General features: G+C 47.7%; 1 protein-coding gene across 5 annotated transcripts; it reads left to right on the top strand.

Moving 5' to 3' along the window:
• Positions 1-2458: 2458 nt before the first annotated feature.
• On the top strand, positions 2459-26530 carry ASCC2 (activating signal cointegrator 1 complex subunit 2). 5 transcript variants are annotated; one of them, XM_040576816.1, is made up of 19 exons: positions 2459-2561; positions 3866-3961; positions 5088-5246; positions 5569-5739; positions 7463-7592; positions 9239-9306; positions 10541-10651; positions 11514-11626; positions 13675-13749; positions 14311-14418; positions 15242-15310; positions 16049-16123; positions 16449-16635; positions 17167-17381; positions 19028-19147; positions 22499-22723; positions 24443-24551; positions 25138-25217; positions 25745-26530. In XM_040576816.1, the coding sequence occupies exons 2-19, from the start codon at positions 3881-3883 to the stop codon at positions 25911-25913; spliced, it is 2265 nt and encodes a 754-aa protein (XP_040432750.1). In that variant the 5' UTR covers positions 2459-2561; positions 3866-3880; the 3' UTR covers positions 25914-26530. The 5 variants fall into 5 exon arrangements, with proteins under 5 accessions (XP_040432750.1, XP_040432753.1, XP_040432749.1 ...); XM_040576819.1 differs by having other exon boundaries at positions 2517-2561; positions 5129-5246; XM_040576815.1 differs by lacking the exon at positions 2459-2561 and adding an exon at positions 2835-2885.
• The last annotated feature ends 35 nt before the right edge of the window (positions 26531-26565 follow it).

Genomic DNA, 26565 nt, shown 5'->3' on the forward strand with positions numbered 1-26565 from the left:
CTGATCCAAAGCCCACTTGCCCAGTAACTTCAGGTGGCTTTGGAGCAAACCTGGGAGGAGGGATTTTCCTGCAGACCTCAGCAGCCCACGAGCTCTTTCAGTGCTTTACTACTCCATGCAGCCAGGGCCAGTAGTTTACCCTGCGCTGCTGGAACTGGGATGTTGTGCAAGTGGAAGGCAGATTTTCCCTCTGATTTGCATTAAAATGACATATTTGACTTCTGCTGTCCTGAAGTATTAACGGTTTCTGGCATGTGGTACACAGGTAAGCAGAGGAGCTTTTTTTGTTGACTTGTTTAATTTCTATTCATTTGCCATGTTAAATTTAATTTCTACAAGGAACGTGTATACATATCATTACAAACCTCAGTTATACACACATAGTAGCGCCAATAATTTGGGCAGAGGCTCCAAGAGTTCACAGTGCTTTAGGAAATCAAGCACATAATACACGATCAGCAAGGTAAAAGGGCAAAAAAAAATTTAAACAAACAAACAAACAAAAAAACACTGAAAAGGGGAATAGTGATTCAAACCAGCCTGATGACAGACTCTAAGCCCACTGAGTCACTTGGCATCTTTCCACCAGTGCTTTGGAGGAAGGTTGGCAAAGAAGGGGAAATAAACAGATGCCTTTGCAAACGAATCATGCTTCAATTGCCAAATATTATCCTCCACTAAAAAATCAGAGCAAACCTTGAATCTGACATAATTACTGGAGTTTTGTTCTGATAAGTGTTTCGCACAGCACATTGGTGCCGGGGTCCTGTCTGAGGGCCTGACTTGTCTGCGTGATGTTTGAGAGATAAAAGTACTAGTTAATTCTTTAAAAATTAGTAATTCAAAAGGTATGGCTAAAGATTGGCTAAAATCGCAGGCTCCTCGACAACCTGGTGTGACATTTAAAGTGCAAATCAATAGTACCCTACGGAATGCAAAACGCAACACAGCCTGTCCATGCTGCGTTCTTGCTAGAGAGAAAATGCCAGCATGCTAATAAGAAAATACCAAATGTGACAGTGTTGGGAAGGAGAAGCTGGCAGCCAGCTTTCTCCATGGAGCTGATGGAGGCCCCTTGGGTGTTCTCCCCCTTCCTTCCTGCTGCTGTGCATGAAATGCAGGAGCAGGGACATCCGTAACGTGATTACACACCGAGATAGCGGCTGTCCGGTGTTTCTGAGGGTGTTGGATTGGGGGACTGGGAGCTGGAACCTCATTACCATCTGATTCCTAATTAGAGGAATTAGAGGAATAACAGAGGGCACGATGTGGTCATCTCAACTCCGTGTGAAGTTTAGGAGGAGGTCCCTGCAGTCAGGGGAGAGACCCGAGATGCCTGAGAGCACCTGTATGGCAGTGAGAGTCGGATGCTTTAAGTCCCAGACTTTATCTCCCTTTCATCCCAGAGGTGATTAAAGCAGGCTGAGCAATGTCTGATTTCGGAGTTTATAAGCTTGACTAATGTAATCTCTTGTTAAGATCAACAGAGCTTGCATTAACTGGCAAGAATTAAGCTGGTCCTGCAGCGTCAAACTGGTGGTATCCAGTAACCTCCCTCAGCAGCAAAGGGAAGACAAAGCTGAAGAAAGGGGCAGCGCGGCCATGGGGGCTGCTGCCCGTGCCGCCTCCCCGGGCCCTTCATCCCGGGGTTCTCGTTTAGCTCTGAAATGACTGAGACCCACCTGGGAACGGGGCGACCAGCTGGCCCAGCTGGTTTCCTTTCCAAGGATTGCACTGTGCTTTCCCTCCCCCTAAAAGACAATGCTGTGGGTGCAAGTCAAGTCCCAAACATATATATATATATTTTTTTAATTTATTTTCCCGCTCTTGGCGGGATGCGGTACCTACGGGTTGCCTGGGGCCCCCTGCATGGTTCTGTGCGGGGACGGAAGCGTGGTTACAGACGTGTCCCTCAGAGGGCCAGCAGCCTGGGCACAGGGAATCCTAGAATCACGGAGGCATTAGTGCTGGAAGAGACCTCCAGAGACCATGGAAGAGACCTTCGAGACCATCAGGTCCAACCATCCCCCCCCACCAATGCCACCCGCTAATCCGTGTCCCCAGGCGCCACGCCCAGCCTTTCCCTGAACGCCCCCCCGGGGACGGGGACTCCACCACCTCCCTGGGCAACCCGTCCCAACGCCTGGCTGCTCTTTCCGAGAGAAGCGGCTCCCCATTTCCAGCCTGAACCTCCCCCGCCACAGCTTGAGGCCACCCCCTGCAGTCCCGTCGCGGTTATCTGCGACACGAGGCCGACCCCAGCCCCCCCGGCGTCCCCTCAGGGAGCCGCAGAGAGCAGCGAGCCCCTCCCCCCCCCGCCCCCTCGGAGGGCCCGGGGCAGCCCGCCCCGCCCCCCCCGGCCGGCCAAGGGGCGGGGCCTTTGAGGCCTCGCCCCCTCGCCCAGGCCCCGCCCCCTCAGCCCCGGCCCCGCTCCCGCACCCGGCCCCTCCCCTTCTCCCCGCGGAGGCCCCTCGGAGGCCTCTCCTCCACGCACTTCCGGTCGCCGCCGGAAGAGCCGCTGAGGTTCCGGAAGCGCGGTGCCGGCCGCCCGCGGCCGCACGGTGACGGGGCGGGGACCGGGGGCGGCGGGGGGAGCCCCGGGCGGCGGGGCCCGGCAGGGGCCGCTCCGGGAGCCGCTCCGGGAGCCGCAGGGCTCCCGGGGAGGGTTCCCCGCGCTCGGGGCCTTCCAGGCCGGGCCCGAGCCTGCGGGCGGGCAGCGCGGGGCCGGCCCTGAGGCGGCTCGGGGGGGGCGGCAGGGGACAGGCGGTGCGCTTCGTGCTGCGAGCCCTCGCTTCTGGCGGGGCGTCGGGAATAAGCCCCAGACGACAAGAGCCGCGTGAACGTTTCTCTGCGCTTCCCGCAGCCGTGCGATGCGCCGGTCCCGGGTATTTCTCGTCGGTCTTTTCGTCAAAACATCGGCCCCCGAAGCGCTGCGTGCTACAGGGTTTGGCCAAATCCGTTCTCGGGATCTCAGAAAGGTGCTCTAGGCTCAGCGCTGTCCGGGTGCAGGGGCACCCCTTGTCCAGGCAGCGGGAACGGAGCTGAACGCGCACGTAAGGGCACGCGTGGTGTGAGATCTTAACGGCAGCGTAACGTATTTCAGTGCCGTTTCACAGACGTCACGCTGGTGTAGAACGGAGGAGATGGAAAGCTTTGTTAACTGGCAATTTCCATTTTGTATTACTCTCTGAAGCTTTTAAAAAGGGCACGTCAAATCGCTTTCCGATAACTAAGGTTTGACTTAGAGTTAATTTCAGAGCGCCGGTCAAAACGCTTCTGTGTCCACAAATGCTGTTGACAATTAAAAGGTGGACCTCTGAGCACACGCAGGAAACCGGCAGGGGAAGGGAGGCCGTGTCTTGTAAGCCCACGCTGCATCCCTTATGTGGATGAGTACTGAGGGGAGCTGCCACGCAGGAACCGAAACTTTCCTTCCAGTAGTCTGTGGGCGGGCTGTCTTTTGGTTGCCTCTCCAGCTCGTGATGTCAGGAGACAGGCTGCAAGCGTTAAAACAGACTGCCACGCAGGCAGTTGAGCACAGCTCTTCAGGAACCAGGTTTAAAGGTGAAGCTCCCGTAAACCAGCTCGTTGTTGTCCCCGGGGATACGTGTGGCCTCCCTGCTAGGAACAGGGACGGAGGCACAGCACCGTGTTACAAGCTTCCTCTGAGGCGTGTGCAGCTGGCTCTTGGGTGTTCCTTAAAGGCTCAGTATTTGGGGGGTGCAAAAATTGCTCCATGCAGGCGTATTTCCAGCCGCCGTGCGTGTTACGGGGGGGGCTGTGACCTCTTTGGTTATGCCTTTGGTTGACTGACCTTGTAACACGCTTCCTGTGCTGCTTTTGTTTTTCTGTTTGCCGTGGACAGGAACAAGTCAGCGCGATGCCAGCCCTGCCCCTGGATGAACTCCAGCTGACAGAAAAGGATCCCAAGACGGGGAAGCTGAGAACGTTACCGGCACTGGTGAGCTGCTTCGTTCTTGAAAGCCAAACAAGACCTTGAACAAATTGCTCTCGTATATTGAGACCTGGGTAAAGCTAGTCTTCGGCCTGGGATATGGGGAAGTTTGGACAGCTTTCCTGTTCGAGACATTGTTTTACTACGTTCGGGTAGCGAGTTTTCACTTAACCACCGTCAAAACAAAAATTCTCGGCTGTGTTCAACGTCGACAATAAACGGTGTTCTCCTCAAACTCCGCGTCCTTTCAAGGAGCAGCCTGGTTAGCAACGCTGCAGTGGAGGGGACGCTTTGGGAGCTTTTGCAGGCTGCGTGCAGCGTAGCTCGGAGCCGGGACAACTCTGTGCTTACCGAGCCCTCCCGCCCTGTGGCTTCGGGTGGGAACCGCAGGGTGGAACTGGAAGGCTCTGCCTCGTGCTCGTGCCTAGCACGAGAGTGGCCTGCCCGTGCTGTCACATAGGAACATCCAAAGTCATGCACAAAATGACGTCCACAGCTGGCCTTTCCTTCCAGAACCACGGAGGCTTGGGCAGAGCCTCCTCCCGGGCGCGTTGCAGAAGTGGGGCCTGCTGCTAACGCTGCTGGCTCAGTTTACCCTGGGTATTCGTGTGGGCTGAGGCAGAGCTCGAAGCTGCTGCTTGTTATCAAAGTGCCTCTCGTTCCTGGCTGGGGGGATCGGGGCAGACTGCTCAGTAACCCTGGGGAAGGGCAGGAAGAAGTTTCTTCTTTGCATATGGTGGTCATATTGGGGTGACTCTGTGGAATGTTGTTCGAGAAGCAGCTTGGAGGAAAAAGAGAGGGCACAGACAACATTTCAAAGGCATGACATTAAGCTGCTGCTGTTTGTTTTGGAGGTGTGGGAGGGCTGCTTTGCAAGGCTTTCGGGTAATAGAGCGCAAGGAGCATCATCTGCTGAATTACAGAGGTCTGAAAACATTGCCGAAAAGTAAGGGCACAAACCTGCTGGTCTGGAAATTAGAAAATTGGAAGTTGTCAGGGAACTGAGTGACAAATTGTATCAAAGTGGGACTTTTGTGTCAGCTTCCAAAAATTCAGCGAGCAGCGCAGATGGTAACTGGGCATTCCTGTCCCTTGTCCTGTGGTTTTAATACAGTCTTTTGGCTTTCTGCAGCACCCAGAAATAAAAGCAGATCGGTCTTTTGTGCTATACAGACCGCCACCTGTTGTCAGAGATCCTGCCTTGGTGGAAGAATTCCTGGAGCGAGCAAAATTCATTGCAGATGATCTGGACTGGCTCCTGGCTTTGCCTCATGATAAGTTTTGGTGCCAGGTAATAATTGTTCGCGGATGCTGGAGGAAAGATGCGAATGGTCTAGGTGCTGGCAAAAGCCACGGGTTTTAAATCACCTTCATAAAGACTCGCACGTCCTCGGTATGTCATTCGTCAGGCGTTTTAGTTACTGCACCTTAGATTGCAAATAAAGTAGTATTTCCCTGTAGGTTCTTCACTGTTGGTTTGACGAGTTTGATTGGGTTTCATGGATGGGTGAATCCTGAGTGTTTTGGCTTCTCGGTTTAGCTGGGCTGCCCGCGAGTGCAACCTCTGACTGTGTGCCGTTCCCTCCTTGCCCCTCTGCCTTCTGTTGCGCAAGGTGATATTTGATGAGACGCTTCAGAAATGTCTGGATTCCTACCTGTGCCACGCTCCTCGCAAGTTTGATGTGTTGTTGGATTGCCATCCAGAGGTGAACGACATGCAGAAACGTCTTCATCGGAGCGTCTTTCTGACTTTCCTGAGAATGTCCACTCACAAGGAGTCCAAGGTACACATTTCTTTGCCTTACGGACGCTCCAGGCTGTATAGCTTAGGAAAAAAGGCGATTGGAGAAATGAGTCGTGTTTCTTATTTGCGTGTCCTAGCTGCGTTCCTCTCCCCGTCTATTTTTATCAGTCTGCCGCTCTGTGTGGAGATGATAACCACTCAGAGCTGAGGCATCTGAACTATGTGGTGATTTCTGAGGAAGGAGATCCAGGCAAACGACTCTGTAATAGCAGGTTAGCGACGCGTGGTGCTGTGATACGCTGGGGCGAGAGAAGAAAGAGCAAGCTGGCCTTTGTGGCTGCGTGGAATACCGGCTTTTCAGGCCGCCGGTGGCAGAGTACTCGCCGCCTCGGTCCCACTTTGCCTGTGCCGTGCAGCGTCACGTCAGCTGTGCTAACGCTCCTCTCTGCTTGAACTTTCTCCGTGTTTTGGACGCACAAAGAGGTTGCTCTAAATTACTGTTTTCTTGGCATCATAATTGAGAGGCATACTCATCCCTAATTGTGTGAGTGCGGCTCCCGTGAGCAGCCGTGGAATTTTCACGAGCCTTTGGGCAGGATGAGGCACCTCGTGTTGTGGCAATTGCTCCCTTGCTATCTTCCTTGGCTCACTTGGTGTTATTTGGCGGCGCGGTGATTCGTGTGATTATCGCAGTGGTGACATTCGGACACGGAGGAAAGGTTTTGGGGTGGGAGTTGGAGCAGGGAGGGAGCAGGTGAAAGGAATGCTGGAGCCTGCAGCTGGCACGGCTTCAGCAAAAATACTCGACACCTCTGTGGTGTCTTTCATTCCGGGATCTGATTAAATCTTACCACCCCAATGAGGCAGACAAGCATCTGAAACCATTTCATAGCTGAGTAATTTGAAGAGAATGAATGGTCTGTTGTCATGCAGGCAGTCTGCAGCAGTTCTAGAAATTGAACCTAGCCAGCATAAAGCCCAGGCCTTCTGCTCTGGCAGGGAAAATGTGCGTGCTGCCTTTCTCTGTGATTGAAAACGTTTGCCATCCTAGGCAAATCTGTCTTCTGAAAATCACTGACTCCAAAATTGCGTTTTAGCTTGCTTGCTTTCCCGTGTCACAGACAATGGAATTTTTGTCATCTAGAATTTTAAAAGAAATTCCTTGAGTGCTGTGAGTCATGTATTGGACACAGATTTTAGCAGTCAGGTTACAGAGCTGCAGTTTCTGAGTTTCCTGCCTACTTCTTGTCACTGGTGCAGTCATCTTTGCTGCCTCGATTCTCCTTTTCCAGGATACCAATAACCTCGGGCTGGGATTTCATGTGGATTTTTTTCAGCGTCCGTGCCAGTTAAGCTCTTCCTATGCCTGGCTACTTATTCCTACTCCTGAGCTGAGCCTTTTTTGTGTCAGCCCAGCAGTTTATTTGGCCATGTAGTGAGGTAGGACTGAGAACTGAACCAACCGTAAACCAATTGCCTTTTGTTTTAACTTCTAGGTCAATTGCTTCAGTTCAGGGCGCAGCTTAGCTGTGTCAGCAGAGGTGCAAGGCCAGTGGCATGGTGCGGTGGCAGTGACAAGCAGCTGGGAATGTGGGGATAGAAAGGTCTGCAGAAACTGGTGTAAACAGAGTTGCTGCCTCCTGTGAAGCAGAACCTTCAATGCTCATCTTAGAGATGTTTTTACCAAGAACTGCAGCATTATAATGACATTTGTAAGGTAAGATATAGAATATCCTTTATGTGACGTTTTTTTTTCTCTGTAGGATCACTTCATCACTCCCTCCGTCTTTGGAGAAATTATTTACAACAATTTCCTGTTCGACATCCCTAAGATTCTGGATCTCTGTGTGCTCTTCGGAAAGGGAAATGGTCCCCTGCTCCAGAAGATGATCGGTGAGTTAAAGCCAAGGAACGGCTTGTTGCATTTAGGCTTTTCCTTGCCTAGGATGGCAGGCAACAAATGAGGTTGTATACTAATGTCACTGCTCTGAAAACAATACGTATACGTAATGGAATACGTAGTTGTTCTTAGCCGCAGTGTGAGAGGACTGTGAATACTCTGCAAAATCCGACAGTGTGGCTCTGCAGCATACTGGTGAAGTGGGAGAACCTGAAATTTCAATGCAGGCATTGATTTATGTAGTGCTTTCAAACTGCAAAGCACTTCAGAGCATTGCTCAAGCTGTGCTTGTCCCGAGACATCTCTGTATCTGTACAGTCACCCGCAGCGGCAAGTGCATGTTAAGCAACAGCTCAGCCTTGGACACTGGAGTCTGGTAAAGAAGCGGGTGCGTGTTGGTTTAGCTTCTGGGTTTGTCCCGTGCTCTCTTCCCAAGAGAGCTACTTGTGATCTTTAACATCCACCTGAGCAACAGGTGGAAGAGTACCTAACCTTGGATTAAGTGAGTCTATTCCTAAATGCTAGCCCAATTTGTCTGCAGTTCATGTCATGAAGTATTTTCCTTTGGTGATTATTTCTGTCTCGTTTCCAAGTAAACTAGCACGGGAAGCACTAGAGATCATGTGACACAGCCACATTTCCAGACCAGAAAAGCTTAGAAGCTTAGAGTTTTTGAATCCCTTTGTCCTTTTTCGCTAATTTTCACTCTAAATTTAGCTGTCAAGCCTCAGAGGCGGGAAGGAAGCATGACAAGATAGATAGTTCTCTTTCAGATGTGAAATATAAATTATCTGGGTATTAAAATATTCTTCAGAAGATTCAAGTGTGTGAAACCTCATTTGAATTTTACGTACCCTCTGGGGTGCGACGCAGTAATGCTGCATGTTAAGTGACCAATGATTTGTTCACCTGATTATTTGCTTTATATTGTCAAGAGTAATGGCGTGAGCAGTTCTGCAGTGTAATTCATAACTTGATAAACTTTAGGTTCTTCTCTAGGAATAAATTTTTTTGAAACCTGTCTCATAACTCCTACCCGTGCTCTGTCCTTGCTGGAGAACTCTGTTAATTTTCATAGTCTGAACAGTAATTCACAGGAAAAGAGGCAGCCTCTGTACTTCCTTGGTCAGGATTTATGGCGTGCCATTACTCAGTAGAGTATTTTGTAAAGGTAATGAAGTCCTGGTAATATAATAGCAGGTATTACTAAAGCCTCATTACCTTTAAGAAATATTCTACAGAACATTTTCCAGTGTATGCTGAACTGTTATCAGTAATTAAAAGTCAACTCCATTTGTTAAACAAAGGAGCTAGGAATGTTTAACGATAGTATTTGCATTATTCATCGATTCTGCCTGAGGCGTGAATCTTCTGACATCTCCTTTGCTCTGCTCTGCCGCGCATGCTTTTGTTAGCAGCCCTCCAGTTTCACTGAGGAGCTGACGGGACAGCTTTGTAGGAGCAGGCACTGTGCAAGAGTCGAGAAGTGAATCCGTGCCCAAGTCCTACATGGGGGTTACCCACATCTGGAGGGGACGAGGGGTGTCGGTAGTAAAAGTCTATCTTCTGGTGTAGGTTTGCTTGTTGACATGACTGTCTGAACTAATGGGAAGTGGTCTCCTTCACCCTCTCTTCTCAGAAAATATCTTCACTCAGCAGCCAAGTTACTTCGGTGACCTAGATGAAACTCTGCCCACTGTCCTCCAGGTACTGCTTCTTTGCTCAGCCCAGGGCTGAGCACGGTGGCGTAGTTTTGGGGATGGGGGGAGGAGTGAATGTGGTCACAAACGAGCAGAATGTATTTGTTATAGCTCTCATTTGTATTTGTTACCTCTCATTTATGCTCAAGTGTGTCAGTTTTTGAGCCTTTACCGGAAACCATTACTTGATCGCTAATTCCTGTTACCTTCCTTCAGCTCCAGGCCTTCTCTTGGCAGTTAATCTCAAGGAATTTTTGTTAGGCTTTTCAAACAGTAAATAACTCTTCTTCCTATCTCCCCTGAATGGGGAAGCATTAAAACTTAAAATAACACGATGAGAGGTAGCTAAGGTTTGACATAGTAGAAGGAGTTAGCGTTAATGCTGTGAGTTCTTGGAAGCAAACAAAAATCTCTTGGAAGGGATAACCTTGCAAAAGCCATCTCAGATGTGGCAGCTCAAAGGTATGTCATTACTAATCCATTAAACTATTGATGTGCTTACACTCCTTAATGAAATGAGTTGATACCTGTGCAGGTTTTAGGAGAGTATGTGGCCAGTGGAATAGTAATATTAACCCCAAGTATGTAACTCAAGTACTTTTAGCCACCCTTTCGCTTACTTCTGGGAGGAGGCTTCGACAAGTCTCCAAAGGCGCCAATGAAGAAGAGCTCACAGGATGGTTGAGATTGGAAGAGAGTTGCTTCTAAACTGGTCCTACACCAGAGATTGTTAGAAATCCTGAACCTAATTCTGTCAGCTTTCCCACAGAGTCTTCATTTATAAACAAGAGCCACAAAATTTGTCCTGCTAACCTCAAAGGAGAGGGCAGGAATGCCTTTGAGACTGGCTCATAAGCAGGAGGTGGTGGCAACTTCCAAGTTGTCCCACCGCTCCCTTGCAAGTCGGGCTGACTTCACAGTGTTGGTCTTGGCAGACCTTGCTGGCTGATCTTTCTCACGTAGCTAAGGATTCGGGTTAGCTACAGTCCCTGTCTGAGCACCACCAACATACAGAGCTGCAGCTGAATTGCTTGCAACTCCCGTGGAGTTTCAGAAGGGGTGTGGCCCCTCCTGCTGCAGCCTGCAAGAATCTGGTGCAGCTTTCATTGTACACAGCTCTGTGCTGTGTGGAAATAGTCACGTATTGTATAGATGATGGTAGAAGTGGTTGTTAATAAGATAAGACATGTACCACTGCTTTCCCCAGTCCTTTTTAACACCTTTCTGCTCTCTCGATCTAGGTGTTCAACAATATTTTGCATAAGTGTGGCTTGCAATGTGAAGGAGCCTCTGCTGAGCCCCAGAAATTGGAAGAAAGAGTAAATGTGACTCCCGGGAACATGCCCCTCCAGGTGAACTGTTGCTCTGTGCCCTTTACTGTTTGTGGTCCTGCAGACGGAATGGTCTGTGAAGCACCGAGACCGCAGAGGGTCATTCTGTTCCCACGTAGCTCGGGCAGCATGTCAGCATGTCATTGTTTCACTGCTTGTCATATGACTTGATGGTAAAGCCTTTCCACCATGAGTCTGTTGCTTTGATCGTGCATTTCAGGCATATCCACCGTATCACGAGTTCTTTTTAAACGCAGCATTTTTTTTTTTCACTTAACCAGCTTATAAGCAGTGTAACAGCATCTGACAGAAATCTCAAAATGATCCTGGTAGGGATCAGAATTGGTCTTTTCTTCAGAAATGTTTGTTTAGCAACGGTACACCTTTAATAGTTGTTTTTTTTGTGCTGGGTGCTGAGACAGATCACGTCGTCTGTATTGTGGGGGTTGTTACAGCCATCCTGGGAATGCATCTTGCACTGAAATGGACCACTGAAATCACCTCTTGAATTCCTGTAATACTGCTATGCAGTGTTTTCAGCTAGATGGGGAAAAATACTGCATGTGGAGGATATATAGAGGGCAAAGCCACTGTCCAAAACAGGAAGTGACGAGGATTCTTGTGATTTAACAGAATCTTTAACAAGAGCGAGCAGTCGGGATTGCACTGTAGATCTTTAAAGGACAGAAGTTTTACTAGAGGTGTCGTCTCTGGGCCTGTAGGCCCAGTAACAAAGTGCTTATGGTTGATAGCAGACTCTCTTCCTGCAACCAAGAAAAAAGGCTTGGCCTGAGCATGATGTGTCCCTGGTGGAGTGGGTTATACTGTGTTCTTAGGAAGCCTTGCGTGCTTTTTCTCTCAGTAATTGTTCTTTCTCTCTCAGGAGCTGAAGGATATTGTGCTGTACTTGTGTGACACTTGCACAACGCTCTGGGCGTTTCTTGATGTCTTCCCATTGGCTTGCCAGACCTTTCAAAAACATGAGTTTTGCTACAGGTACATCTTGGGCTGCAGACAGAGCTTATTTTGGTGAAGTAAAAATACTGAATGTGCAGCAGTATCCTGTCCCAGTGCCTTTATTGACAAGAGTGTACAGATTAAATGCAACTAAGGACTGCTAGGTTCAGACTTGTGGGAATACCCAGGCTCTTGGTAGATAACACAAAATATTATAGGGGTGCCTAGAATTTCTGTTAAATGTTCACCTTCATCATACCCGTGAGCGATCCTAGGGTCAGGCAACCATGACAATTTCAAAACCCAGCGTGTTTTTGAAAGGAAAGGATGGGGAGGGACAAGCAGAAAAGCTGTGTGGATGAAAACGGTTTCCTGCCGTAGGACCTGAAACATAGGAGGTAGAAAGTCTTTTGGAGTAACAACAGTCCGTCCAGGTCTGAAAAGAAACACTTTTGTTTGTTGTTATGCTTCAGTTTTGTGCTAGAGAATATCACTGAGCTTTGGCAAAAGCTGAGTGCCTGGGAGAGGGTGACGAGCCAGCACTGTCACAGCTGGGCTGACAGCTAATTCCCTGCCCAGCTCTGGTTTGCAGCGACGGTGAGTCAGGATGGTCACAAGGACCAGACAGCAGAGTTCCCACAGAGGCTGCAAGTCCTTGAGTGACACCTTCCCAGCTTGCTCCGGGTGTTTTAAGCCCCCTGATCACCTGGTAGATTCTCGTCACTTTGTTTAGGACCAACTGAAATGCTAATTTATTATACTTAATTCCCTTGTTTTGTTTACTTGTGTGAACGAGCACTTTTTTTTCTTTTTACTTTTGTTTCCAATCCTGTTGCAGACCTCTGAAGTCTTGCAGCTGTCAGTGGTTTATGGACCGCAGGTTGAGTAATGCTGCTCCGGGGTGTGTAGGTTTCTATCCTCTGATGTTGTTGTCGAGTCAGTTATTGAAAGAAGAGCAGATTGGTGGGCTGTTGGTGGCTGTTTGAGTTGGCAAGCAGTGCTGCTTGCACGCTTGGTTACTCAGAGGAGGAGAGCCTTTTGCTTTTTATTCTGCTGTTGATGTCAGAGGTGTGCTAAAATACTCTTGATCTCTGCAGTGGGACAACAGCAACATTTTCATTACTTCTCAATATGGACTAGTCACCGGGTCTTTGGAGTATGGGGAGGGAAAACTGATCTGCGTGTCGTATGTTTGGAGCCAGTCTGAGTCTGAATCTGTTGGCACGTGCTCATTTCTCTCTGTGACTAAAAGTATCAACCAGCTTCTGCTGCATTTGCCTCAAGGATATTCATTTAATGCATTTGGCACCTAATATGAAACACGGATGTAATGTTCCCATGGAGGCCCTGCTCATCAGTTCAGCGGGCTTGGCTTTTGTGCAAAATGCTGTAAACCTTTATTTTGTAACACCCAGCTACTCAGGAAGCAGCACTGGATATTGTTCTGTGAGGACACGCTTCTCCACGTCTCTTGATCCTCTGTCCCCGAAGAAAAGGGTCTGGGTGGGCTGCCTGATACAAACCATGAAACCAGACCAGACAAACCTTCTTTGTTTCCTCGCTGTCCATCCTTCTGAAACATCCTCTTAGGCTTTCTGCGTGTTGGATACCTTCATCCAAATGCTCACTTACAGCAGAGACAAATAGCCAGACCAATAAAACTTTGTTGGAAATCACACCCTGTTTCATAACCAGTTTTTAGAGTACAGTGGGGTAGGGCCACAAGAATACTGGGGTGGGAGAGGTTATCTTGGGATAGACTCAGTCAGCTCTTTGCAGACTGCAAATTTGTGCTTGGGATTTTTCTCAGCTGAGCAGATTGGTTTTTCTATTTAGTAGCACGATGCTTTTCAAATGTGTTTCTTTGCCTTTATTTTTAAAGATACGTTGATTGTTTCCTCAGGCTGCTGCTCTTTGTCTATTGTGTATTTGCTTGCTTGTGCTTCAGGAAACAAATGGCAAAATGGGTAATGCCAATGAGTACTGCTAGTGAGGAGTAAAATTAAGCGTTTGATTTGTCTTCTAGCATTGCAAATGATTTTGGAAACCTCAGCTGATAGTTACCGTTTTGTTGCCCCTTTCTACAGATTAGCATCATTTTATGAATTGGCCATTCCTGAGCTGGAATCTGCAATTAAGAAGAGGCATTATGAGGATAACAGGTGAAAATGTCTGCAAAGACTTGCCTTTTCTTTTCAGTAAGACCCTCTCAGGGCTTAGTTAAAAATGTACTTCGTGCTGCTTTGCCCACCTCTGCAAAGTCTATCTCTATTTTTATTTTTTTTTATGCTGCTTCAAAGAGCTCTGAAGAGGCAGCTTTTCTAATTCCATATTTTCCTGGGCAGTGGGGTGACTAATGATTCTTTCACTGCTGTCTAAGAAGAAACCTGATGGGAGATGCATCCAAATTGTAACAAAGTGTGAAAATGGGAATGATATCTCTTTGTGCAGACTGGTCTCGTTGCATTTCAAAGCACAGGCTGTGCTGATACAGTTGATATATCATGAGCCTAGCTGTCAGGACAATTGGTGATTGAGACCAACTTTATTTAGAGCATGGATTTTTCTTAATGGGTATGGAATGACTCTGATCTCTGGTCCTTGCAGCAAATAAATGATTCAGCTAATGAAATCCCTTCTCTAGAGGGATAACTCTGGAGGAATGTTAAAGATTTGGATTTCTTGTGCTGACACCAACAATGTGTTCTTTACTTTCTCTGAAGTGTTTTTGCTGATTTGTGGAGGAGAATTTCACATTCCAGAAAGAAAGTGATGGAAGCTTTTCACATCCTCATAAACCAAGTGTGTCTGCAGCCCATCTTAGAAAGCAGGTATCAGCCTTTGGGCTTTGTGGTACTAGCCAGTTACTTGATTTTTTCCTATTTTGAAAATAGTTAACTAAGTACTTCCTAGCTATAGCTCTGTGAGTAATTTCAAAATGAAGGCAAGTATAACTGCCCTTATTTTATAAATGAAAGAACTGACTGAAATGACCCAAAACCATGCTGCAAATTTTGGGAGAGAACCAAGAACGTGGATCTTGATTGCAAGCCCAGTGCTCTACTGGGCAGATCTCTTTGCTTGTGCTCATTACAGGTTTCATAGATGGCTGGCCTCCGTGGCTCTGCTTTTTCTTAATAGTTAATACTGATCCAATGCAAAGGGCAGTCTGTCCTGCTGCGAGGCTTGATGCATAAGCAGCAATGGAAGGTTTAGGCTTTATAACAGAAAGGTTGCAGCAGGAGCTTGCTTGGCATCTGTTCCTGCATAGTGAGCACATATTTTCTGGGAGGTTCACTGGTGTAATCCCAAGACATATAATACAGTGCAATTGCAAAAGTGCTACACACCCTTTTCTGCTTAATGCAGGTCTGAGGCATCAAACAATGATTTGTGAAGTCTGTCAAGCCTTGTAATTGTAACTGTGATAATGCTTTAGATCTAACTGGCAGAAATGTTTGCTGAAGCCATAAAAGAAGCTTGTTTCCATTTGACCCTTTGCATCAATGAAAGCCAAGAAGTGAACTGAAATCTCTTTTCAAATGGGATTTTGCCTTGATGTATGAGTGTTACTAGTTTGAGCAGAATGTGGAGATTGTGCAATGTGGTAGGCTTACCGCTGAGTTTTTCACTCTGTGCCATTGTTTTCTGCAGCTGTGAGAATATTCAGCCTTTTATTGAAGAATTTCTACAAATCTTCACGTCAGTGCTTCAGGAAAGGAGGTGAGTCTGGCTGAAAAAAAAGGCCCAAGGCGAGGGTCAGCTTGCCTTCCTCTTCCATTCTTTACGCCAGAATTGCCCAAGACATTATTATGAGGGGTTATGATGCGTTTGGGAGTTAGAAATCATTCTAACTAGCTGGGAGAGCTGCTGTGAGAGGATTTCCGACTGCGGTACAGACTTTATTGTAAAGACGAGGAGGATGTTGTGTGACGCTGAAGAATGTTATTCTTCACTCTCTTTAATCCTGACTTTCAAAGTGGAGGATAGCAATTTAGTCATTAGCTACCTTGACAAGATAGGCTGTTATTACTAATCTGTGCTTTTCAGCTGGGGTGATCAGACCAGAAAGTTATTGAGTGCTAATGCTGAAGATGCAAGGTAAATGGCAGAACAGGGAATTTGATCTTGTCCTCCTGGCACTGCTGTCATTCTGCTCACGTTCAAATCATAAACCATATTTTCCCCATAATGCAGCACTGGCTCACGGCTCTGAACATCAGAAGGAGTTTTACAGCTGGCTCTGATGGGTTACTGGGAAGTGTCGCTGCAGTGTAATGGGAGCAAAACCAGACAGGGCAGCACGTGCTGGAATTCCGTAGCGGGTGGGAGGCTGTACACGTTCTTGCTACCTGAGCAGTGAGGAGGCCAGAGTGGCATAGCAGGGATGCCAGCATGTGGCAGGTCTGCAGCTAATTAATTCTTCAGTTCAACTGATTAAACTTGCTTCTGCATTTTTAGATTTCTTCGTGACTATGATGAGCTGTTTTCTGTTGAAGATGATGTCAGTCTGCTTCAGCAGGCATCCTCCACACTGTATCCTTTGCTCTCACCATGTTTTGCAAACCCGGACCCTCTTAGATTCTTCCATGGCAGTGGCATTTCCACTGTTGCTTCCTCTGGTTAAGCTGAATGACCTGCATCAAAGGATTGAAAAAACTTTTCTCTTAAAAAAAAAAAGAGAGGGGGGAATCGCAGTATCACAGAATGGTGAATGTTGGGAGGGACCTCTGGAGGTCATCAGGTTCAACTCCACGTAGGCACAGGCTTGGGAGTTACTGAAAAATGCATAGCTACTTCAAGGTGAGGTCTGAATATGAGCATCTGAAACGTGAGAAATGTCCTTAATCTATCCTCTAAGAGATGAAACCAGGACAGCCTATATCCTCCAAGCAGTGGAAAGTGCATGGGAAGGTGTGGACAGGAAAAAAGCACAAGTCACTAAGGATCCAATATCAGCAGCAGCATCTAGTGGAGCATCAGCAATGGCGGAGAGCACTGCTGAGGCCAGAGAAGAGCTTGGGGCTGCATATGCCTCAGAGGATGAGGTGGGTAGAGCACCTCTGTCCTCACTTCGTTTGTCTGTGAAGAGAGGATTGGTTTGCTCAGCTTTTGGGGTTGCCTGAAATCTAATCCCATTTCTTGCCTTTGCTAAATTTTGGCGCAGACTGAGTACAACTACACCTAAATCCTGGCTTTATCTTTAAGTAAATTTCTTCGAAATCCTGTTGGCTTGGGATTCCTGTCGCTGTGTTTTTTTCAAATACTGCGCTTCATCATTGTAGGTCTTGTGCATATTTTTAAAATGTGTATTTTGTATGTTATTTGAGGAAAGGATTTACCGGAGTACTCTTGCTGACTCAGGGACAGACAGAAGTGGTTGTGTGCCCAACTCCATCATAGACTTCGTATAGTATAAGCAACTTAGCTGCTTTCTCTTCTTTTGACTTCAGTCTTTGAATGCTTTATTTAAATCCTGATAACCAAGACTGCTCCTTTCTCTTTTTTAACGTGTCCCTACCTTGCCCCAACTGCTGCTGCTTTCCAGTAATGCCACCTATTCTGTTTGGTTTATGTAGTGTGCCGGTGCAGCTGCTGCCCCCCCTACCAGGGTGTCAGGGGTGGAGCTGGACTCCCTGATCTCTCAGGTGAAAGACCTGCTGCCAGACCTTGGTGAGGGCTTCATCCTGGCCTGTCTGGAAGAGTACAGTTACAACGCAGAGCAGGTGATCAACAACATACTTGAAGATAAACTGGTGCCATCCTTGGATAAGTTGGACCGAACGATGCGAAGGTGTGCGACGGGACTTTGGTGCTGTTTTAATGCCTTTTGATTTTAGACTGTGGTTATTATTTAATATCCTTCCTTTTGAAGGTTAGACACCTGTAGCAGAAAAGTTCTAAGAAGTTGTGTGTGTTTTCCTGGGGTAGGTAGCTGCAGAGAGAGCTTCTCCTTGCCACGTGCCACTGACTTTCTACCCTCGTTGTGTCCTTACACAAGATGGGAACATTCACTGTTCAGCATTTCAGCACAGCAGATGCTGGGTCATGTTTTGTGATGGGAGATGAAAATACTTGTCCATTAAACTCTCAAATATTAAAATTCCGTTATGGGGACATAGGCTTAGCCTGGGCTGGGCAATAGTATGTTGTTGTCTCCAAAAGTTATTTTGCTGCAGAGGACAAGGTTGTAGGTGTTCAGGTGCTAGCTCTCCTGCAGAAAAGGGCATCTTAAAGGAACTAATAGAGGTGAAATCCAATCTGCAGGGCAAAATGCAGTGTTTGAAAGGCTACTGTTCTGTGGTTGAAGTTAAACCAGGGAGGTTGTCAAAGGGTAGATAAAAATGGATCTGAATTGCCATTTCCAAACTTGCCAGGCTTTTGCTTGCTTCTCTGGGTTGTACATGAGATTGTAGGGTTTGTAACTGGCAGTGGAATTGAGTTGTTTTAGTTGTCTGCAGCTGCTAGCACGTGTTTGTGCTGCAACAGCAGTTTCTGACTAAGTGTCAGGATGTGAATGTGCTGTTTGTTCACATTTCATGGAGGAATAGGCAGACTGTCTCATTGTTGCATTGAAAAAGGAAAGCGTCTTTATTAAAAAAGTGACGTAAAAAAATCTTCGTTCTGCAACAATCTTCATGCTCTTAGAGTCAGATCTGCTGACTCTGGCACAAATGACATGGGGTGGGTTTTTGGAAGGTTTCTTTTTTTTTCCTGCTAGTACTGCAAAGCCAGCAGTTACAGAAGACATAGCTGGATGTTTTTTCTTGCCTTTTGCATTTTGAAACAAAACTGTCAGTTCAGTAGCAAATGTACGATTTTGATCGCTGCTGGTTTTGGAAGTGAACACAGCAGCGTTTTCAGATGCCCAGCTGAGCTAGCAGCACCAACAAAATGAACGTAAGTCAAAAAACCATTGTCTTTACAAATTGAACAAACATAACCTGGAACTTTGAGACAAAATTAAAAAGGAGCCACAGAGAGATAAATATCCCGAATTCAGCAGCAGGACACTTGCAATATTTGCCACTGTGTAATTCGTCATATTTAACATTTGACTTTACTGAATCGCCGTTTTGAGACCGGTCTTTTAGGTAATCTATGCTCTTGAACAGTTTAACTTATCCTTTAATGAGCAAAAAAATTTCCTTTTTGTTTTCTGTAAATTGCTTTTGGTTTCCCCACAAAGGTAAGTTTCAAAAACCGTGGCTTTTACCTGAAACCAGCGCCATGTAGTGGTTGTGCACGTACCATACTGCAGCAATGAAGTGAAGGGATTACAGTCTGTGTCCCAGTCAGCCAGCAGCACAGTGAGGATCGTGGCATGCAGTGGATGCCTGTGAGAATGATAGAGGATAAACCAAGGTCTTAGGAAGGAGAGGACTTGGTCTTCCTCATCTTCACCTCTGTTTGCACTCTCTCTTTTAATTTATTTTACAGGCAGCCAAAGCCAGACCCTACACCTCTACTCACTTCCCGCCATAATGTTTTCCAGAACGATGAGTTTGATATTTCCAGTAGGGATTCAGTGGACGTCTCTCGGATACAAAAAGGCAAGCGGTGAGTGTTGTGCATCTTTAATTAACCCCGTCTGTCAGGAGGAATGAACCTACAGATTTGTTTCTGCAGGAAGTTGTTGGCAGGGCTAAGGCTTATCAAAAATGTTTCCCACTTGTTTGCTCTTTTTCTCTGGGAAAGTAAAATTGAATACTACCAGGGGTTGATTTCAGTTCAGTGTTTTTCCTAATTGCCTTTCCTCTGTACGCTGCTGGCAACTGCTCTGCCAAGCTCATTTGTAATGTTGTGTTCTTGCTTCTTGGTCTTAATATTAAACCTGCACTGAAGAACAAACCTGAAAAGCAACCATCTCTACTAGCCTGAGGTTGTGACTCAGAGATAACACAATGATTTGTTTTAGATACAAGTGAAGTTTCAATATCCATCCGCTTCCAAATCTGATAACGCTGGGGGGTTAGACTCCCTTTGTTCCTGCTGCTCTAAGCCCCGCAGAGGGGTGTTTGCCTCACTTTTTGCCTGGTTTGGCATTTTGTTCTGTGCCACGCTCCCTGCCGATTTCCTCTTGGCTCCCGCTAGTGTCAGCCATATCTCAATAATATGGTTGATTTGTTTCAGATTCTTTTTGAACGCTTTTTCCTCTAATCAGTTAAGTATGATCTTTATGTGGGTATGTATGAACAAGGAATCTAAACAAGAGTGGCTGCAGACTGAGCCACACGACCCTGGGAGCTCCCAGTTAATGTTTCGGTTACAAAGCTGCATCCAACTATCAGGAGAAAACCGCGTTTGTCCCAAAGTCCAGTCAAACAGTTCTTCAGCAACAGTGCTACAGTGACTAGGCAAGGAAATATTTTTTTTCTCGGAACAAGGTAAAGACTTGAGAAATGCCCGTAGCTCAGGATTCCTGGGCACGATATTGTCTCGCCCTCCGCATCGTGTTGGCCAGCTCAGAGTGCAGGCAGACACCTCGTCTGCAGGAGTGTCATGCGCTGGCGTGCTCAGGTATTGCCCGGCTGCCCCAGGTTTTGCTCCGTGTGGGTGGCTGCTGAGAGCGCTCCCCGGGTCGGGTTCAGCACCGTGCACCCTGTCTGTGGAATAACCCAGCGGGGAGCTCCCTCTGCAGATCACTCGCAGAGCTTCCTGAGTCGTAAGTCATCCCTCAGCTGGGTCATGGGACCCTGTTCGCACGGCATTGCCCTCTGGCTGCTGCCAAGGAGGCCGTGTCTTCTCTCCAGGGGTAACACTACCCCTTGAGAAAGCTGTCATCTCTTCTGCCATACTGTTACGTGACCTCTTACTGCTGCTGTTCCTGGCGTCGCCTGGCATCCCTCAGGCTATGGCTTCATTTCAAAGCCATTCTTATATGGAGAGAACTCTGCACAGGACTCCAGACTCCTCATTATTTATGCTTTGAATGGTTCTTAAAACCTGAAGGTAACTAGCTGAGATCAGCAATGTGTGCCCTACACCTAAAGCTGACTGTAGCTTTCTAAATCAAAGAGTAAGCTTTGGTACCTTGCTCGCTGGGATTTAACACTCAGAACTCCGTAAATATGAGGAGTGTGTCCTTTCAGCACGAAAAGCTGAACTTTTTCAGTAGATGTCTTTGTTCTACAAGCAAGAAACCCAGGTGTCTGGGTAATAGAGTTTTCCTAACCCAGTTTGAGACCTGCGCACAACTCTAATTGTATCTATCTGTCCGTATTGTTCTCCTTAAAATCCTTTCCTCTCCAAATTCTGCTTCTGTTCAGAGTGCCGTTGCTGCTACGCATGGTGTTGCCATAGGGCTTAAAGAGCCAGAGCAGGCTGGGCCCCGTTGTGCTAGCTGCTGTGTGGATACGTGTGAGCAGTTTGGGGCAGGGACTGTTAATAGAAGGAGAAAGCCACGCCAGGATGAGGAGAAGAACAGGCATGAGGAAATGAATATAGTAGCGGATACGTGATTCTTTGCTGATCTGGAAGGGTGATCGCGGCTGTTTCTGCATGTCCAGCCATAATCACCAGGTGAATCTGTCTCTTGAAGTCAGAGCATGTCTTGAACACCAGAAAAAAAATTCCCACTGTTTTTCCTGGAATTGCTGCCTGAAACATCTCATTGCAGCATTGCTGCAGTCGTCAGACCAGCTCAGCAGGAAACAATTATTGAATATTTAGTTCAGTCTCATGCTGAATACCAACGTAAGATGTTATCCCCGCCTAGGTATGTGTGAACTAACCACATGCTCTGGAGGGCATTTTGCAGTTAAATTTCAGGCATCTAACAATGAGTCATGGAGGAGAAGGGAAGCAATATATCTATAATGTTACTGTATTTTGAGGTTCTTAAGAAAAATCAGGCTTCTTGGATCGCTTCCCCAGTTCTTGCTAGAATATCACACAAGCCTACCCGTTCTTGATGCACAAAAGGTTTGCTTCGGAAAGATTCTTTCTCTGGCAATATCCAGATGCCAAATAGATCGCTGATGCGTGTTCCTCCTAAACTTTGGGGGCTGCAAACTGTCCTGTGAATACTTGAAAGTGGATTTCCTGTTGCTTTGCTATAAGTGTATACTTGGTTGGTCTGAAAAACAGGACTTCAAAGAGCTTCCTTGTGCAGCTTGAGACATAGCATCTCAGTGGCTGTTCTTCAATATTTCTGCCAAAACTTCTGTTTCTTGGTCTTTCATTCTTTAAAATTACTGCTTACTTGCCGTCTAAATGTTCAAAAAAGTGTACATGCAATGCCTTGAAATGTTAGATCAGCAGCACAGATCTACTGTTCTTTTTTTCTCTTAGTTGTGCTAATCCTTATTTGCTGCACGGGTATTTTTGGGGGGTCTTCCCATCTACATTCATATTTTGCAACTCGTGCTTTGTAAGCTGAGGTTTTAGACTATGGGAACAGGTATGTCCGGGCAGCCCTGGTCTGCAGTTTGTAGCTAGGCGTGCTGCTGCAGTGAGGCAGTGCTGCAGCGTGCTGTTAGAGGGCACTCTGGGCCTCACAGAGCTGTGTCCGAGCCCTAAGAGTCTGCCATTCAAGATTCTTGTGTTATTTGGGTCTTGGCCAAAATCCAGCTCGAGTATAATTGCACTTGGCCTTCTGTTAAACCTTCCTTTCTGTCCCAGCTGACAGCGGCAGTCTCCCATTCCTGTTCTTATCTACTCTGTAATATTGCTGGGCTTCTGTTTAAAAATGACTTTGTTCCAAGCCAGGAGGGGCCGACTTTAGAAGCCAGACAACCAGTCCCGTTACAAATCAGAGGGGGAACAGGAAGGCTGAAGTAGTGCTTGTGAAGTTTGGGGTGGGACCTGTATTGCTTCAGCTTCTACTTAATAGCAGGAGAAAAAGTAACTTACAGAGATCTTGACGCTGCCTTTGTGTCGGCCCCTTCCTTTCCACGCTGTGGAGTGCAGCAGGGAGAAGGAGACGACCAGGAGCTTGCTGAACGACAAACGCCTGATTGCTGAGCAGAAGGAGCGCTACAGCCAGTACAGCGTGGTTGTGGAAGAGGTTCCTGTGCAGCAAGGGGAAGCTCAGCTCTACAGGGAGGACTATGAGGACGAGTACGATGACACTTACGATGGAAACCAAGTGGGGGCAAATGATGCTGACTCGGATGATGAGCTGATCAGCAGGAGGTAGGCGCTGGGGCTTCAGTGCGCGCTATATTGATGGGAATTCCCACCTAGACTTGCCTGGCTTGGGCAAAGCTCTGCAGCAGTGATTTGGGTACTGCTTCTTGATGAGCACGTGCGTGCTTCAAACTATCCCCGTTTTTTGTTGCTGGTGCTTTCTCCGTAATGTGTGAGGAGGGATATTGGGTGTCTCCTTGTCCCCTGTTGGTAGGGAGCTGTTCTGTGGCGTGCACCCAGGAAGTTATCAAGCTCCCGCATCCTGTGCCTGCAGGATTTGGCCATCACCTCTGCTCTGCATCCAGATCTAAGAGGGGACTTTGACGTCGTGTTGGAACTTGCACTCAGCAGTGCTTCTGCGTATAGGATAGCCGTCCTGCAGCGGGGGGAAATGGGCTGTCTGGCATAATGACTGAGTGTCGCTGGGCAGTGTAAAGTAAAAGGGCTGGTTAGCAAAGCAAAAGCTCGAAATTTGGGAAATGGTACAACTGGAGTTTTACTCTGTGCCAGTCCCCTCTGGCTTCTCATGCTGCCTCCTGGAATTGAGCCTGTGACGGACTGCGCAGCGTTCTGCACGGCGACTGGCGGCTGGAGGCAATCAGCTTTTAGTGAGCAAAGGGTTAGTTTGGCACGGGTCTTGTAGGATGTTTGTTTTAGAAATGTGAGCTAGAGGTAGAAAAGACATTTTAAAAGCTGGTTTAAGATTTCTGAAGGTGACCTTTTAAATTTTGGTGTGTTATGAGTATGTCACTATTTCCAGCCTAAGCCAAAATGCATCTGGCAGGCGATTTGGTTTCTTTTGCCTTTTTTTTGCTCCTTCTAAAGCAGGTTGAAACCAATTTACATCCTTTTTGTGGCTTGCCTATAACAGTGTGGCCCTCAGGTCTTTTCCTGTCTTTCAGGTGTTCAGTGCTCTCTGCTTCCAGAGAGGCAGCAGGAACAATTATTGGATGTTATTGCTGAAAATTACACCTATAGGTTCGAAGTAACCGAGGCTCATCTAGTTCTGCGTTTATTTCTTTGACAGTGGAATGGTGGATTTGAATCCCAATAGAATATAAATAAATAAAAATAGAACCGCACACATCAAAGAAGAGCTATAGGCACGTGGTGGATTTCCACTCACCCCCCTGCAGGCCCTTTGTGCTGCTTTGCATGTTCAGGGTGATTCACAAAGCCTGATGGACCTCTCCAAGCGTTTCCCCCTCTGTGAAACTGGGGCACAGCAGTGGAACTGGGGCTGTGGATAACCACCGAGCAGGCACAGTGGTTTCGGAGCACAATGCTTTCTGAGCATTAACGTGTTTCTGGCTGAGTTTGAGCTTGAGGTTTGAGGGTTCATCTTTGTACAACAGATGCTCCCTAAGCGGTGAGCTAAAGCAAAGTACAAGTCCACTGCTCCTTACTAATGCCTTGTGGGGGTGCCTGGATCCCCTTCTCCCAGAGGCAGCAGTCATTCAGAGAAATTCCTTGTAAGGTTTCAGGATTTTTCTGACTTTTTTTTTTATATAACCATTATTGTATGTGTGTTAATTGCCCATAGTAAATATTAGCTACTGATAGCTACTGAGTCTTTTTTTTTTCTCCAGAGAAAGAAGCAAGTCCGTGAAACTTGAGCCTTGTGGTTTTGAAAGCTATGTCGTGAAATGAAAAGGGCGTGCTGTTCAGTGAACCGCTCGTGGCTGCGCTCTCTTCATTGTTCACTGTTTGTGTCTTAATTCTCAGGCCATTCACAACTCCTCAAGTCTTGAGACCAAAAGGACAGGAGGAAGGACAGGAAGAGGAGGAAGAGGATGAAGAGGAAGAGGAAGAAGCTGAAAAGGAAAGACCAAAGGTGACATTTAGTTTGCTGTTGGAATTGCATTAAGGTTTATCATATGTCTTACCAGCTTCACCTGTTAGTGTTTGCCAGAGATGATGGGAATTGATTTCTTCTTTCAGAGAGGGAATCTTTTAACATTGGCACAGAGACTGAGGTGCTTTCCAGAGAGGCTGCTTCTGTGGTCTGCTGGACTGTGAAATGTCCCCTGAGTACAGCTATCTGCAGCTTCCTAGGCTAGCCTTACTGGAGTGATGACACTTACTCCGTGGAGAGGTTTAATCTCCTTTATTCCGTAGACAGACGGTGCCAGCAGAATGGTGTCAGGGTCACTGAGGCTCTGTTGTCATGGATATCCTGGAAATGGGGATGTTAGTGGTGTTGCTGGCAGAGGTAGGATGTGGGAAGAAGTCGTCTCAGGTTTTCTGCCAGGTTTTGTGTTTAGTGTCACTGACAGCAACCCTGCGGGTTCTGCAGGAACAGGTAATGAACAACGAATTCTCTGTTCTGTGGTCCGACAGAACTGCTCCTGCTCTAGCTCTGTGAGTGATGCTGGTGAGTGTACAACAGCACTGACCTCTTTCCTTCCTCCCCACGGTAGGACCATTTCGTGCAGGACCCAGCCGTACTGCGGGAGAGAGCTGAAGCCAGGCGGCTGGCTTTTCTTGCGAGGAAGGGGGGGTAAGTGAGCATCTCCCTCTGTGGGGTGAAACCACAGCTCTGCTGGCATTAGTGAATATCTTGCAGCTGACTTGAGTGGCTGAGGGGACGTACCTGTTCCTTAGCATTCCTGTCTTCAGGGTCACCGTCATGCTGGTGTTAACGTCCTTGCCCAGCTTTTACTTCACTGCTGGTTGTGCTGTCTCATCAAATGGGGTGGCACGTCCCTTTAATGTGATCGGCAGAACCCCGTGCAAGATTGGATCTTGAAAAGCACAGCTTCCCGGAGCCTGAACAGCTCCCACAGGGATTTCAGGGCAGTGTAATCGCTGGCGTTAGCTGACAAACTCAGAGCGTGAAAGGATGGAGTCACTGCGTGGCTGACGCGGATACTCAGCCACTGCAGAAACCCTGCAGAGCTGAGGTGAGCCACGGCTCGGGGTCTGACGGCTCAACTCCTCGCTCCCAAGTCTGTTCTTAAATGGCGCATTTTATTCTTCACGCGTGCAGTGTGCTTGTCGTGACGTCCTTCTCCCCGTGCACTGCAGGCACAAGCACGACAGCTCCGCTGTTGTTGGGAACGTGAAGGGGCACGGGCAGAACCGGGAAACGGTGCAGGAACGAAGGAAGAAGGAAGCAAATAAAAGCACAAGAGCTAATCACAACCGGCGAGTCATGGCTGACAGAAAGCGGAATAAAGGCATGATTCCTTCCTGAAGGACTTCCCCAGGTGTTGCATCATCCCCAGTCCTCTGGTTCGGAGGCAGCTGTGCTCCGTTCCCCTGGCCCTCCCTTAGCTCAGGGGACTGGATGTCGTGGTCCAATACCTGGCACTTCAGCTCGATGCGGAATTGCACACCCCGTGGGAGGGCTGCACATCTTGGAGAGGAGCTGCCCCCCCCACCCCAGGCACACCCTGGCTGATTTCTGGTCTGTGGAGGGGGGGGGGTGACAGCTTCACCCTGGCGCGTCGGGCAGGCTGCGCCAGCCGTTCGTTTCCTTTTGTACTATTTATAATTCGGAGAGGTTTATTTTCATACTGGCTCCTCCCGCCCTCGCTGCAACCCGAGGGGGCTTCCAGGCCACGTGGCTGGCTGCCCAGAGGGGCAGCTCTGTGGCTTGTGGCAAGGCTTCCCCGGAGCAGCCCGTACAGCTCCGCGCTCCCCTGCAATGCCTCATCCTGCGGTAAAGCGGGAAGGCTGGCGGGAAGGCGCTCGGGCTCTTGCCATTGCTGACGCCCGGGAGTTCAGGTGAATAAGGCTCTTATCATAAATTTCTGTCCCTCGAGCGAGGTGTGTGAAAACAGAGCACGCAAATAAATGATTTAAATCTTGTAGTTGGTGTTTTAGGCTCTCACAAACTGTATTGG

The sequence above is a fragment of the Cygnus olor genome, chromosome 17, assembly GCF_009769625.2.
Source record: "Cygnus olor isolate bCygOlo1 chromosome 17, bCygOlo1.pri.v2, whole genome shotgun sequence".
Lineage (NCBI taxonomy): Eukaryota > Metazoa > Chordata > Aves > Anseriformes > Anatidae > Cygnus > Cygnus olor.

Excerpts from the sequence above, each read along its gene's own strand:
- ASCC2 (XM_040576815.1), top strand. Across the intron at positions 14,419-15,241 it reads CAGCCCATCTTAGAAAGCAG|CTGTGAGAATATTCAGCCTT; the intron begins GTATCAGCCTTT and ends TGTTTTCTGCAG. Across the intron at positions 16,636-17,166 it reads CATATGCCTCAGAGGATGAG|TGTGCCGGTGCAGCTGCTGC; the intron begins GTGGGTAGAGCA and ends TGGTTTATGTAG.